At 51.4% G+C, this 15,330-nt stretch overlaps 1 protein-coding gene across 1 annotated transcript in view; it reads left to right on the top strand.

Moving 5' to 3' along the window:
• Positions 1 to 14,796, top strand: part of LMOD1 (leiomodin 1) — a 52,992-nt gene extending 38,196 nt beyond the window's left edge. Inside the window, exon 2 of the mRNA XM_065532005.1 lies at positions 10,503 to 14,796. Coding sequence (XP_065388077.1) covers positions 10,503 to 12,128 — 1,626 coding nt within the window. The 3' untranslated portion in view covers positions 12,129 to 14,796. The remainder of the gene's footprint in view (positions 1 to 10,502) is intronic.
• The last annotated feature ends 534 nt before the right edge of the window (positions 14,797 to 15,330 follow it).

Genomic DNA, 15,330 nt, shown 5'->3' with positions numbered 1-15,330 from the left:
CAAAACAAAAATTAGCCAAGTGTTGTTATGCACGCTTGTAGTCCCAGCTACTCAGAGCCTGAAGTGGGAGGATCGCTTGAGCCTGGGAGACAGAGGCTGCAGTGAACCATGATTGCGCCACTGTACTCCAACCTAGGCGACAGGGTGAGACCCTGTCTCAAAAAAAAAAAAAAAAAAAAAAAACCGGCTGGGCACAGTGGCTCACGCCTGTAATCCCAGAACTTTGTGAGGCTGAGGCGGGCGGATCACGAGGTCAGGAGATCGAGACCATCCTGGCTAACACAGTGAAACCTTGTCTCTACTAAAATTACAAAAAATTAGCTGGGCGTGGCGGCGGGCGCCTGTAGTCCCAGCTAGTCAGGAGGCTGAGGCAGGAGAATGGCGTGAACCCGGGAGGCAGAGCTTGCAGTGAGCCGAGATCCCACCACTGCACTCCAGCCTGGGCAACAGAGCAAGACTCCATCTCAAAAAAAAAAAAAAAAAAAAAAAAGCAAATAGGAAACAGTGGGAAAGGAAGACCTCAAGGTAGAAGGTGAAGGTGGGCATATGTGAAAGGCTCCGGCTCCCAGCAGCCCAAAAGGTCTCCTCCCTCAAGCCTCCTCTTGCTGAGACTGGAGCCTCACCAAGCTCTGTCCACTTCAGATGGCAGTGCTGAGGAGTCAATTACATTGATGACTTAAGTAAAGCACTTATTAGCACGGTATCTTGCACCTTGTAAACACTAAATGGTGGCTGTGGATGTTGTGATTAACATTCTTATTTCAGTGTTGGGTGGCTGGGGGTGAAGGGCTGTGTCTGGACCAGGCATTCAGGTGAAAGAGCGGCTTAGCACATAGCCCCACTAATGCGAAGAGCATAATATAGAGGTTGAAAGTTCAGACTCTAGAGCCTGAGAACCTGAACTTGAATCCTTGCTTTATCATGTAATAGCTGCATAATCTTGGGCTTCACTTTCTTCTTCTGTAAAATGGGGATGTGTTGTAGAGTCATCTGAGGACTGCATGAGTGCATAACTGGATGAGAGGCACCTGGGGCAGCATGGCAGCCAGCACTCACCACAGTTAGCTACTGTTACACTGGAGAAGTGAGCTGTTAGGAAGCTCTTTGGTACTCCCTGGACTAAGGATTTGGGGAAAAGGATTGAACTCAGGTTGTGGAACTTGACTTCTCAGGTGGACTGGCAACCAGGGGCGGGGACCATGCCCTTCAGAACTATGGGCTCAAGGCCAGGCTCACACCTGTAATCCCGGCACTTTGAGAGGTCAAGGCGGTAGGAGTGCTTGAGGCCAGGAGTTCGAGACCAGCCTACAACATAAGACTCCATCTCTTCCCCGCAAAAAAAGAAAAAGAAAGAAAGAAATATGGGCTCAAAGCAATGAAATGAGCTCCTCCAGTGTTAGAATTTCTCTAGTTTCTTCACTGGATGGAAGGGGGGGCCATTTTCACACCTGAGGCCCCACCATCTGCAGACATTTTGCCAGGGGGCTGCAGGCTGTGCCCTACCCCCACGAGTTTCTTCACACACTCACAAGTGGGTTGGCTCCTGGAGTGCGGTGAGAATCCACCGAGAGGTCAGGCAGGGTGGGAATGGAGCAGTAGGGGCGTCTGGGATGCCTGCAGAAGCACAGCTTTTCTTAGCTTCGTGACTGCATGGGCCTTGGCTTCTCAGCCCACATTTTACCAGGTACACATGTTCCCCTGGGGGGTGCCCTTGATGACCCTTCTGAAGCCCTGAGCATGTGGGAGGCTGTGCTCACATGGCCAGCATTCTTCTGGGGAATGAGAGCACAAGCCTCCAGCATTGCTTGTCAGGTTTATTGGGTGCGGATTGGGCCGCATGCTGTCTATCAACAGGGCTTAAGGTTGGTAGCAGGGGATGGCTGAGAGCTCTGTGGGCTCTGGTGTTGAGGAGCCCTGCTGGGGCCATGCTGGAAGAGCCTGACTCCCTTCCATTTCTGACAGTTTCCATGTGGGTTATTTGGGGATGGTGCACTTTGCTGTCATCACCAAGCATTTCCAGAGCACCTGTGCTGTGTCAACCCCCTTGCTGAGCGTTCTTACTCTCTCCTGCCTTGGTCAGGGGCTGGGAGCTCCAGCTCTGCAGCGCTATCAGTAGTCTCGGAAAGTACACAGGAAGGCTGTCCTGTAGCACCCCCCATCATACACCAAAGCCCCCAACCCCAAATTAGGAATTCTATGTTGAGCCCCTGTTTTGCAGGGGATTAACTGTGCTCCAGTATGGGCAGAAGCTGAGTGTCTGTGCGGGTTTTTTTGTATAAGCCCTTGAACATTCCCAAAAGTATGTTTCCAGAGATGTTAACCTAAGGAGGTGAGGTTCTACTTGTACTCCATCCGCACTTGTCATTTTCTTCTCCCTTCTCCAACCCCATTTCTGGGTCACAGTTTCCCCAGAGGCCTCTTATAACTAGGAAGAGTGAATGGAAGGGTCCCTCAGAACTCATCCCGTAAAGGCCAGTGGAGACAGCCAATGTTTCCCCAGAGTGGGGGCTTTGAAGTTGCGGAAGCAGGTATGGGATGGGTTGGGAAGGGTCACAGCTGGGATAACCAAAAAAGAGGGTTGCTGGCAGATGCTGAGACCTAGTCCCCGAGCCACTGCCAGAACAGGAGTTGAAGAACTTCAGTCTGAGAGTGGCTAAGAAAGGGGCTGCTGGCCTTTTGGGGGAGGCTACAGTGATTCTGTGGCTGGCCTGAAGGAATGCTGTTGGCTGAAGCGGTAACTCTTCAGCAGGGGGAGGCCTGCTCTGTGGGGGGGGGGGAATGTCCTCAATACCCTCTGCTGTATACACTTTGATGTGAACTTGTCCCCTGGTTCGTCATGTCCCCTAATTTGTGAGGGCAAGACTGTTTCTCATGTAGCACTGTGTCCCTCATACAGTGTTGACAGAAGCCTCTTGGTGAATGGGGCCATGAATGGATGTATGAGCAAGGCCCGCAGCAGGATTCTTGGTGGAATGGCTCGAGAGGACAGACTCCTGGTACCCACAGGGCGCCACAAGTATAGCTCCCTACAAGTGCTAGTTGCTATTGTTGGTGGGGATAATGCCTGTCCCTATCCCACTCCACCCTGGCCTCTGTCACCATAGGACTGGGGTGGGTTTGGGGGAGGCTTCTCAAAGCAGCCTCATTCCTTCCCACCTTGCAGCCCTCCAGGCAGGTCTCCAGGGCTTAATACATAGTCATTTCATTTTCCATAGAAAAGCACACAATGTAGTTCCATTGGCTACTGGGTAAGAACAAATTTCACCCTGCTAAGCAATTCCAAGATACTAAACAAAGGGGGCAGGGGCTCAAAGAGGAGGAGGTTGGGGCCGTACTGCTTGCCCTCAAGGCTTAATCGCTCGTCAGAAGGACCTAGATTTTTACAGCCTATCTCCTATTCAAGGCTTTCTTGTCATCAGGATCTAGGTTTGAGGCCTGGTTCTACCACTTACAACCCAGTGAGGATCCCCAGGGGGATCAGTCCCATTGTGCATATGAGACAACAGGCTCAGACGTGCTAAGTGACTCAGTCAAGGTCATAGAGCTAGTTGGGGGCAGAGTTGGGATTTGCACATGGGCCAACTGTCTAAAGACCCAATGGGCTCATATACCGCTATGGGCAGAACTTTTCCAGAACAGCCCCCAGTTTTCCTGGCAGCCGTAAAGGGAACCTGTAGCTTTCTAGGGGCAATATCAGTTGTTACAAGATCTGAATCTTTCATGTCTAATGACCTAGCCCTAGCCTCAGTAGAGGACTCCTGCCCCATATACCACCCAGGGAAACAGGCATTACGGCCCCTACCCAGGACAGCTGGTGCCAGGAACCCAACTTTCCTCATAGGGTAATGGACCTCCCTTCAACCTGTCTATTTATTTATTTATTTATTTATTTATTTTCAATAGAGACAGAGTCTCACTCACTATGTTGCCCAGGCTAGTCCCGAACTTGTGGGCTCAAGCAATCCCCCTGCCTCACCCTCCCAAAGTGACAGGATTACAGGGGTCAGCCACCGTGCCTTGCCTCTCCTTAAACTTCCTTTCCGGAGACTCTAGAATCTTTCTTTTTGGTGGAAAACAATAAAAGATTTGGCACTCCACATGGAATGCAGCAGGAGACTGCAGGGGGTGAACTCCCCCGGTCCCTTCCAGCCCTGGGCCCTGCTGCCTGCCCTGCCCAGCACACCAGCCCTGTAAGGCATCTGCTCTCCCAGGGGACCTTTGACAGGCCCTCCAGCCCATGGTCAGCTCTTCCCTGCCCTCCCTTGTAAAGATAGATGAGACTGGCAGCTGTAGTGTCTGGTACCAGGAAGTCCCCAGGTGGCTGAAGGGAGTGGGGCCAGAGCCCCAGCTCTTGCTGGGACAGCTTTGTGGGAAATGCAGGGGAATGTTTGGGGGCTTTGAGACATGGTGGAGGTGGGTCAGGGGGACTGATGCAGGATGCTGATGGAGAGGTGGTAAGGAGTTTGTGCATGGGAGTGGGACTGGGAGATGTCACATATTTCCCTGGGGCTTTCGTGATAAATATAACTTTGGTCAAGGAGAAACCAGCAGTAGGCCACAGCCTAGGCCAAGGTAAAAATGCCGCCTTCTAATGAGCTCCAGATCCACACAAACTGCACCTTTTAATGTCCTAGGGAACTTTAGCCAAGGCCTAGAAAAAGTCTCCTAGAAGCAGAGTTGGGAGACGCCACAGATCCAACCCTCAGCCTGGAGCTCGTAGAGGCATTCCGGATGCCTCCAGATCAAAAGACCGCATAGGTATCACTGACCACCTTGAGGGGATGTAGCAAGGGTGGCATCAAACCATCTGAATTGGCATCACCTCGGTCTTGCTTTGGGAAAGGAACAAACGCTTCTGAATTCATGGCAGTGGTATCACCTGTGAGGGGTGTGGTCATTGCCAGTCAGTCCTGCCCTCTTTGGCTCTGCCCTCTCCTAGGCGAGTGGCTGGAAAGTGACCTCTGCAAGCACAGGCAGACCCATATCTTCCAACCTCCTGTTGGAGCTGTTCTCACCAGAGTCTGTCTGCAGACTTCCTCCCTTGCAGCCACGTGGGGCCAAATGACTCTGCAGAGAGGGAGATGCCCTCTCCTCGGGTGATGGGTCACAGGAAGGAAAGAGGTGACCTCAGTGGGGAGCAGCGTGGGCTAGCAAGGCATCAGTGGGCTGTGGTTGCCGAATGCAGCACACAGAGGCTCTGGCCTTCGCCCTCAGTAAGTTCTCATTTTAAACTTTCTGGATAGACAAATAATCCTCTTCCTCTCATCTTTTGCCAATGGAAGTGGTGAAATGTTCTCTCCTCTGTTTAATCAGATAAGACTTCTAGAGGAAGCAGCATCAGAAGGGCCAAGGTAAGGGAGAAAATGCTGTGCTTTGCCCATCTGAACCTATCAAGGGCATTAAACTTGGATCCTAACGCACGTGGCAGACACAGAGCAACATCATGTCGCCATAAGGCCTGGAGGAGATGGGGGCAAAGAACCGTTTCTTACCTCTGAGTCTGATCACTAGGTGCCTCAATGAGTCACAGGTCAGTACAGGCTTTCAGAGGTCATCCTTTCCATTCCCCTGCCTCCATCCAGGACTCCCAAACCACCCCGTGGGATTCCGCTAACCCTAATGCTTTTCGCAAAGGGAAAAAAATAACTGTTGCTACCTAGTTTTCTCATCAAGAGGCCTGTGGACCTTTACTGCATGGAAGTTGTTTGTTATATCTAACCTAAACTACTCCTGCTATAAGGGATAGGCAGTTGAGTAAGGTCTAGAGACAGAAACACAGGCAAAAATAACCTCTCGAGGTCACCAGGATGCACCATCAATTCTAGAAGCAAGAAGAAGTTGTTCTAGCCTCCCTTTCAGATTAGCACAAAGGAAGCAGCTCTGCTATGTGCCGGCTCTGAGGAGCTCAGTTCAACAGAAATCCCAGCCCTGGGAGGACTCTGGGCTCCTTCTCCTTTTAAGGCAACGTCTGAGTGCTCAGGGCTACACAAGCTGCAACCAGCCCCAGCCCCTCTCATTCCTGGCTATTTGGAGGAAACTGATGATTAATCAACCCTTTCCCTCCCACCCCCAGCCTGTTTTTCATTAGGTTCTTTTTAAAGTGTTGGCACACCTCCTCAAGAACAGACACTTGGCAGATCCTTGCCAACTAGGACCCCAGTGTAGGGGAGGTAACTAGGAGGGAGTGGGGAATAGTCCTGGATTAGGACAAAGGGGAGAAGTCAGGATGTGGGGTGTCAGGGAAGAAGGTTAAATTGAGGCTGGGCATGGTGGCTCACTCCTGTAATCCCAGCACTTTGGGAGGCTGAGGCGGGCGGATCACGTGAGGTTGGGAGTTCAGGACCAGCCTGATTAACATGGAGAAACCCCATCTCTACTAAAAATACAAAATTAGCTGGGCGTGGTGGCGCATGCCTGTAATCCCAGCTACTCAGGAGGCTGAGGCAGCAGAATCACTTGAACCCAGGAAGTGGAGGTTGCAATGAGCTGAGATTGCACCATTGCACTCCAGCCTGGGCAACAAGAATGAAACTCCGTCTCAAAGAAAAAAAAGAATAAAAAAATAAGGAAAGAAAGAAGGTTAAATTGAGTCCTGGCTAGGGGCGAAAGGGAAGGGTCTGAATGGGAGTCCTAGCTCTGAAGGGGGCTGTGTGAAAAGAGGAGGCTAGTGGGTGAGCTCTGTGGTAGCTGGGCACTTGGGCACCCCAGGGATGCTGGGTGGGCAGAGAGGAGCTGCTTTGGCCCCTGATGGGGAAGGTCAGAGATGGTTACACTGACTTGGTGGCTGTTAGTGAGACAGTCAGGTCTGAAACCCAGCTTTCCCTGAACTTGCTAGGTGAAGTTAGTTAAGTCATGTTCTCTATGGATCCCCAATTTCTCTCTGAGTGAAGCCTACAAGTGGCGTGGGAACTCTGGAAAGGGAAGTTTATGCAGTGCACAGTGGGCTCTGAGAACTTCCAAAGTGTGCACATTTTGGGAAGGGAAGGAAGAGGGGAGGGCAGGAGTCTCTGCCTTAGGGCCTGATCTCTAGACCATGGGCCTAGAGAAGCTGGTGCCTCCAGCTCTCACCTCCAAGCTCCCAAAGTGGACAGAATCACTGATGAAACTGCTCTCAACTTGACGAGATCAGGGAATAGGAGATGGAATTCCCTGATCAAACTATGGGCAGATCATTATAAGAGCTTCCTAAAAGGGCTGATCCATTGAGTTTCCTTGTTTCCACTCTATTTGCATACTCCTCTCCTTCGGTCCCTTTCAAATCAAGGTTCAGTAAGGTCACCATCACTTCTGCTCTGGGGTAGAATCCAGTTGATCTTAGGGTCAAACCCAGTTCCCTGGGGGCCTGAGTGAGTGTGAGGGGGAGCTCTCTGCCCCTTGCTCCATCACCACAGCCCCAGTGGGGCCTCCAGCGCAGCTGGACCTTGGGGCCTGCAGGGCAGAAGGCTAGAACAGATACATTCCAAGGCCCTGTCTCACTAGGCGCTGTGCCCCTTGGCTGCTTATTGTGATTCTAGCAGAGGAGCCAAGGACTCTCACTGCTAAAAAAACCTAGGGGCTGGTCCCCAATGGCATGTGTTTGTGGTGCAGGTACAAACCGTTTCCATAGGACTCACTTTTCTTTCCATTCCCTCGGCGAAGAGTGGAGGTTGAAGAAATGCAACATGGGCCAGAGTGTGTGATAGAGAGCTGCTTTCCTTTCTTCCCTGCCTTCTCCCCACACCCCAACCTGGCACTCTTGAAAGAAAACTTTTTAAATATTCAAACCGTAGTCTCTTCCTCTTGAAAAACCTTTAGGGGAGGACATCACAGCCTCCCTTTAAGTCCCAGTTGCTCTGGGGTCTCCATCACAGTTGGACAGTTAAGTCTAATGTCTAACCCTGCCACTTCCTCTGCTTCTCTGATGAAGATGAGAAGCAAATGCTCTCAAAACAGGGCTCAGGCTCGGTGCACCCTTATGGAGGAAGAAACAGGGATCCACGGAGGTGTGGGTGGGTGGCTTATGCTGTGTATAAAACTCAAGCCCCTGGCCAGGCACGGTGGCTCACGCCTGTAATCCCAGCACTTTGGGAGGCCAAGGTGGGTGGATCAGGAGGTCAGGAGTTAGAGACCAGCCTGACCAACATGGTGAAACCCCGTCTCTACTAAAAATACAAAAATTAGCTGGGCGTGGTAGCGCGCGCCTGTAATCCCAGCTACTCAGGAGGCTGAGGCAGGAGAATCACTTGAACCTGGGAGGCAGAGGTTGCCATGAGCCAAGATCACACCATCACACTCCAGCCTGGGTGACAGAGCAAGACTCTGTCTCAAAAAAAAAAACAAAAAAAAAAAACCTCAAGCCCCCATCGCAGCTCAACTGACTAGGGTCCCATGGCCTCTCTCACAAACTTCTCAGTGTCTCGGGGGTCAAAATTGAGTCATAGAATCCAAGATCCAGAATCTGGCAGAGTCTTCCAGAGATCAGCTGACCCAATGAATTCCAGGGCTCTCCACAGAGAGGTGCTTGTCCTTAGCTAAGTTTTTACTAAAAATAAGGACAATACCGTGAATTTTAAAAAACACAACATATTTGTTGTTAAGGTATATTCTTTACTCTGTTATGCCTACCTTCTTTAAAATTAGCTCCTTCTTATTTTGATGAGACGATGATGGTAGATAGAATTTTAAAATACCGGACGGGCATGGCGGCTCCCACCTGTAATCTCAGCACTTTGGGAGGCTGAGGTGGGAGGACTGCTTGAGGATAGGATTTTGAGTCCATCCTGGGCAACATAACGAGACCCCATCTCTAAGAAAAAAAAAATTACAAATATCCTTAATTGGTAAAATAAAATGTTAGCATATGTTGATCCCTCCAGTTTTATTTTTCCTTTGGAAATGTATTGGCTTATAAAATTCCTGTATTTCAGAACTACTGACCTACTCCTTAAAAACTGGGGCCAGGACTAAGGTGAGGGGATGTGAGGCACTCACTTTGGGCACAGAATACAAGTGGATGCCAAAAAGTCAGTGAGTAAGATAACCGATGTTTTCATGTATGTGTGTGTGTGTATACACACACCACACACACACACACACACACACACATATATATATATATATATATTTTTTTTTTTTGAGACAGAGTTTTGCTCTTGTTGCTTAGGCTAGAGTGCAATGGCGCAGTCTCGGCTCACCGCAACCTCCACCTCCCAGGTTCAAGTGATTCTCCTGCTTCAACCTCCTGAGTAGCTGGGATTATAGGCATGCACCACCATGTCTGGCTAATTTTGTATTTTAGTAGAGACGGGTTTCTCCATGTTGGCCAGGCTGGTCCCAAACTCCCAAACTCCTGACCTGAGGTAATCCGCCTGCCTCAGCCTCCCATAGTGTTAGGATTACAGGCATGAGCCACAGCGCCCAGCCTTCATGTATATATATATGTATTTTTGTTTTTTTTGAGACAGAGTCTCCCTCTGTCGCCCAGGCTGGAGTGCAGTGGCGCGACCTGGGCTCACGACAAGCTCCGCCTCCCGGGTTCCCGCCATTCTCCTGCCTCAGTCTCCCGAGTAGCTGGGACTACAGGCGACGGCCACCTCGCCCGGCTAGTTTTTTGTATTTTTTAGTAGAGACGGGGTTTCACCGTGTTAGGCAGGATGGTCTCGATCTCCTGACCTCGTGATCCGCCCATCTCGGCCTCCCAAAGTGCTGGGATTACAGGCTTGAGCCACCGCGCCCGGCCTCATGTATATTTTTTAAAATAAAACTAATGCAAAAAGTCCACAATAAACAGCAATGCAAAATTTTAAAGACAGAATCAGTGTTAGTATTTCACCTTTTGCCTCAGGTTCCAATGTGCTTGGCATGGCACTGCTTAGAAGCAGTTCTTCTGGCCGGGCGCGGTGGCTCAAGCCTGTAATCCCAGCACTTTGGGAGGCCGAGGCGGGCGGATCACAAGGTCAGGAGATCGAGACCACAGTGAAACCCCGTCTCTACTAAAAATACAAAAAATTAGCCGGGCGCGGTGGCGGGCGCCTGTAGTCCCAGCTACTCAGGAGGCTGAGGCAGGAGAATGGCGGGAACCCGGGAGGCGGAGCTTGCAGTGAGCCGAGATCGCGCCACTGCACTCCAGCCTGGGCAACAGCGTGAGACTCCGTCTCAAAAAAAAAAAAAAAAAAAAAAAAAAAAAAAAAAAAAAGCAGTTCTTCTAAATCACCCATGATAGGAAAGGGCAATTCTGGGTCTGAGAATACTCCATAAAAGGAACTGCCACAACATTTGCAGGTGTTTGGTTGTCTCATGACCCTGAGGCCTTGAGTCTGATGTCATTCCATTTCTGCAGCTTAAACCTGAGTCCCTCTTTTGCTGCCCTCAATGGAGACATCCACCCCACTCTCCCAAACAACACAACTGTCCTTCAGAGGCTCAAGGGCAGTTACGTAAGCGCTCCCCCACACATCCCCATACTCATTCCTCTCCCTCTGTAGCCAGCTTTTCATGTTTATTTTTCTTTTCTGAATTCTTAGGAAAGCAAGCAAGTGGAGACCAAGACAGATGCCAAGAATGGAGAGGAAAGGGGCAGAGATGCCAGCAAAAAAGCCCTGGGCCCCAGACGGGACTCAGATCTGGGGAAGGAGCCAAAGAGGGGTGGTTTAAAGAAAAGCTTCTCTAGAGACAGAGATGAAGCTGATGGCAAGAGTGGTGAGAAGCCCAAGGAAGAGAAGATCATCCGGGGCATTGACAAGGGCCGGGTCAGGGCTGCAGTGGATAAGAAGGAGGCAGGGAAGGATGGAAGAGCAGAGGAGAGGGCAGTGGCCACCAAGAAGGAAGAGGAGAAGAAAGGGAGTGACAGGAACACAGGCTTGAGCAGGGACAAGGATAAAAAGAGAGAAGAGATGAAGGAGGTGGCCAAGAAAGAGGATGATGAGAAGGTAAAAGGGGAACGTAGGAACACAGACACCAGAAAAGAGGGTGAGAAGATGAAAAGAGCAGGTGGGAACACAGACATGAAAAAGGAGGATGAGAAGGTAAAAAGAGGAACTGGGAACACAGACACCAAAAAGGAGAATGAAAAAGTCAAGAAGGATGAACCCTTACATGAAAAGGAAGCCAAGGAAGACAGCAAGACTAAAACACCCGAGAAACAGATGCCCAGTGGCCCCACCAAGCCCTCTGAAGGGCCAGCCAAGGCGGAGGAGGAGGCAGCTCCCAGCATATTTGATGAGCCTCTGGAAAGAGTGAAGAACAATGACCCTGAGATGACTGAGGTGAATGTCAACAACTCAGACTGCATCACAAATGAGATCTTGGTCCGGTTTACTGAGGCTCTGGAATTCAACACTGTGGTTAAGGTGTTTGCCTTGGCCAACACGCGAGCCGATGACCACGTGGCCTTTGCCATTGCCATCATGCTCAAGGCCAACAAGACCATCACCAGCCTCAACCTGGACTCCAACCACATCACAGGCAAAGGCATCCTGGCCATCTTCCGGGCCCTCCTCCAGAACAACACACTGACCGAGCTCCGCTTCCACAACCAGCGACACATCTGTGGAGGCAAGACAGAGATGGAGATCGCCAAGCTGCTGAAGGAGAATACTACCCTGCTCAAGCTGGGCTACCATTTTGAGCTGGCCGGGCCCCGAATGACCGTCACCAATCTGCTCAGCCGCAACATGGACAAGCAGAGACAAAAGCGGCTGCAGGAGCAAAGGCAGGCACAGGAAGCCAAGGGAGAGAAGAAGGATCTGCTGGAGGTACCCAAGGCCGGGGCTCTGGCCAAGGGCTCCCCAAAACCTTCACCTCAACCATCTCCAAAGCCCTCTCCAAAGAACTCACCCAAAAAAGGGGGTGCTCCAGCTGCCCCACCTCCCCCTCCCCCTCCCTTGGCTCCACCCCTTATCATGGAAAACCTGAAGAATTCACTCTCACCAGCTACCCAGAGGAAGATGGGAGACAAAGTCCTCCCTGCCCAGGAGAAGAACTCCCGTGACCAGCTATTGGCCGCCATCCGCTCCAGCAACCTCAAGCAGCTCAAGAAGTTAAGTAGTTGTTGGCGTGAACCAACAGGGCGGGGCTGGTTAGGGCCTGGAGGAGAGGGCAGGACTGCAAAAGGGAAGGCATGCAGAGGAGCTCCTGTCGGCTGCAGATGAAATAGACTCCCAGGGCCCATAGGGAACTTCAGGTCATCTTATGCATCCTTCTGCCTGCAGGCAGGTCACACTTGTACATTCCCTAGAGCTGAGACTTTACCCTTCCTTTAAGGAGCTTCCTTTAGCCCCTCACTCCATGCTTCTCTTTCATCCTGCAGTGAAGCCTGTTTCTCCTTAAAATGGAGAAATGGCCTCTACAGAGTAGTTTTGCCTCGGGTCCTTCCTTTAAGTCTTCTCCATTTCCCCAAACAAAAATGATCCATGTTTTACTTAGCCTCCTCTCAGGACAAGCCGAGTCCTACAGGTCAGTCCATCCGAAAGGTCTCTGGGAGACTCACCTCTCAGGAGAGTCTACCTTTGCCTAGCCAGTGCTATGGACAGAGGAGCCATCCCTGGACACCCTACTTCTCCAAGCTCTGCCTCCCCTGGAAGTCTGGCCTGGGTGACAAAGTCCATGATCGTTTGTCCATTTGGCTGGATACCCAACCCCCACAACATCATCTGGGACAAGATATCATGAGATAAAGGACAATTTCCATTGTAATTCCAGTGGTCACTCGATGACATCCAATTTTTACAGACAAGGAAAAATGCTCCTTCAGTGTCAACACCTCATTCACATTCCACAGACATAACATATTGCAGTGTCTCCTGTGTCCTTCCAGTAGGGAGGGAGGTGAGGTGGCCGAGCTCCCTTCTCTAACCTGTCTCTACTTTGCCCCTACAGGTGGAAGTGCCCAAACTGCTTCAGTAGGACCAGGCTACGAGGCACCATCTGCCAATGCCATGACTGCTCAGGCCTCACCTCCCAGGGCTACACAGACCCTGCCCACCCCGTCCCTGGCTGACCTGCTGTGGATGTCCCTATTCTGCCATGGGACAGTCAAGGCCTGGGTCACGCTCAAGGAAGGATGCCTTATCTCTTCTCGCTTTCCTTTTCTTGTCTCTGAGGCTCTCCAAATTTTGCTTTAATACCTGGAGCTCAGGTTTCCGGACAAGAAGAGTCCTTTTAGCACATCGCTGAGAAGATGGCACTGTCCAGGGCCCATGTAACTGGCAAGCTGCAAAAGACCTGTGATCCAGGAAAGATGTCCCACAGGGACCACATCCACCCCAGCCCCACTGCCCTCTAGGGCCAGGATTCAGGCCTCTGAGGAGCCCACGGGGCAAAGCTGCTGGGCCAGTGGCATTCTGTGTGGGACAATGGCAGAAAGATGGAGAGGCACGGGGGCACAAAGGGGAGCATGGGGAGGGGCTGAGGATACCCCAAAGTCCAGGCTAATCAGAGGATGTGGCAGGGGCAGTGGCCTGGATGGACAGTGCCTGGTGGGAGTAGACTCCAGACAGGAGGAGGGGGACAGACAGCAGCTGGACTTGAAGGTTTGATGCCAAAGTAGACATTTTCCTCACACCCACCTGCTGCTGTATAAATAGCTGTGTATCTGTTTTTCCATAAGATTTTGATAATATATACAAACCTTTAGCTGTGAATGGCTGTGCCCCACCTGTTGTCCTGAACTGTGAGTCCTGATCCTAACCCTGGGCTCCCTGGAGGACTCTAGAAGCTGAGGTTCCCTGCCATGCTATTTGAGTTGGCCATGAAATAAATTCACATCCTCAGAAAGTGCAGCATGGAGGAAAATCTGAACTCTGAGCAGAGGACTCTCCACTGACCTGGTTGTTCAGGTCTAGAAGGCCAGGCCTCTACTAGGTCTGCTCCTGAACCAGTCCTGCTGCCTGGAGTCAGTAGCCAGAGCTGTTCTCAGGGGTGCTGGGGCAGAGTGGAGTGCAGGGTGCTGGGATGGCTATATTAGGCATGTTTAGAGATGCTCATTCCATGACTCTGCCTAACCACAGGCTCAGGGCCAGGTCCTCACAGCAGTCACAGGCCCAGGAAGGCAGCAGGCAGAGAAGTGGAGTGACTATTTGGAGAATAGCACCCATACCTGTGTACCCTAGGGCTCAGAAGGGCCTCATCTTCCCCAGCCCTCCCCATCTACTCACCAATTCCGCTTCCTGCCCCAACTGCAGGAATGCTGACAATGCTGCCATGCCCACCATCGTGTGTAGATGAAAGGCATCTTTCTGAATTTCATTCTCTTGAAGGTGCTGGCACCCCTTGGCACTGTGGAACTGCCACCTTGGGTCTGTGTCACTTGTAGGTTTCTCTGCCTCCAGGTTGCCTCAACAGCAGGAGGCACAGCAGTTTCACCATCGTTGAGGTGAGGGTAGGCTACCCCAGCTAGGAAGCAGGATCACTGTGCTAGGTCTGCCCAAAACCAGAGGGCAGTCTAGTCCTGGGGTAAAGCCCTCAGATCCCAGGGCACACTCTTTCCCATTCCCTCCACCCACTTGCCTGTCACCCCAGTCACCTAAGCAATCACTGGGCCCAGAGGAGAGGAGACAGACACACACTGGCTCCTAGACCTAAAGGGTATGAGCTGGAGCTAAGGCCAGCTAGAGCTTCCACTGTCAGCCCCCACTGTCAGCCCCACTGCACCCCCCGGGCCTGCTGGGTGCTGGGCACTAGCTAGATGCTTTAGGTTGCTTCAGCTGATCCTTCAACTCTGTGAGGTGGATACCAGTATTCTATTTTGCAGATAGAGTTTGGCCCAGAGAGGTTAACTAATATATCCATGATCACACAGCTAATAAAAGGCAGAGCTCAGGTCTTTTTTGTTTGTTGGTTTTGTTTTGAGCCCAGGTCTTCAGGCCATAGAACTGCTTCTCATTAACAGCTCTCCTTCCTTCCCTCACTGAAATAAGACTGTGACGGTGCTGCAGGAAAGCACTGGATGCTCACCTGAACCCAAACAACCTACCTCCACATCTTAAGGCTCCAACACCTTAAAAAGGTGTCACCTTAGGAAGCCCTTTCTACCAAACTTTAAACATGATTTAGCCAGAGAGAAAAACCACTCCCTACTGTCCCGAGCAACAAGTGAGCGGCCCCTCCGCGGTGCTCCTGCGGGATGCTGTTTCTGCCCTGGATGATGTAATCATTCCTCTGGTGCACTTGAACCTGGTGCGGAAGCGCAGCGCCACCTGGGGGTGGACCGCAACCCAGATTCTCCAGCTGCTCCAGGGACGCCCTGGAGCTGTGCTAGGGACCAGGGGAGGGAGGCAGTTCAAGGGAGGAGGAGGAAAAGATGGGTAGATAGCCTGGTGAGCTTTGGAAAAGGGGCCCGAACTCCAGAGGCTG

This window comes from Macaca fascicularis, chromosome 1 (genome assembly GCF_037993035.2).
Source record: "Macaca fascicularis isolate 582-1 chromosome 1, T2T-MFA8v1.1".
NCBI classification, from domain to species: Eukaryota; Metazoa; Chordata; class Mammalia; order Primates; family Cercopithecidae; genus Macaca; species Macaca fascicularis.
Note: the sequence above shows the minus strand (reverse complement) of the source record. Positions and strands in the feature narration are given on the sequence as shown.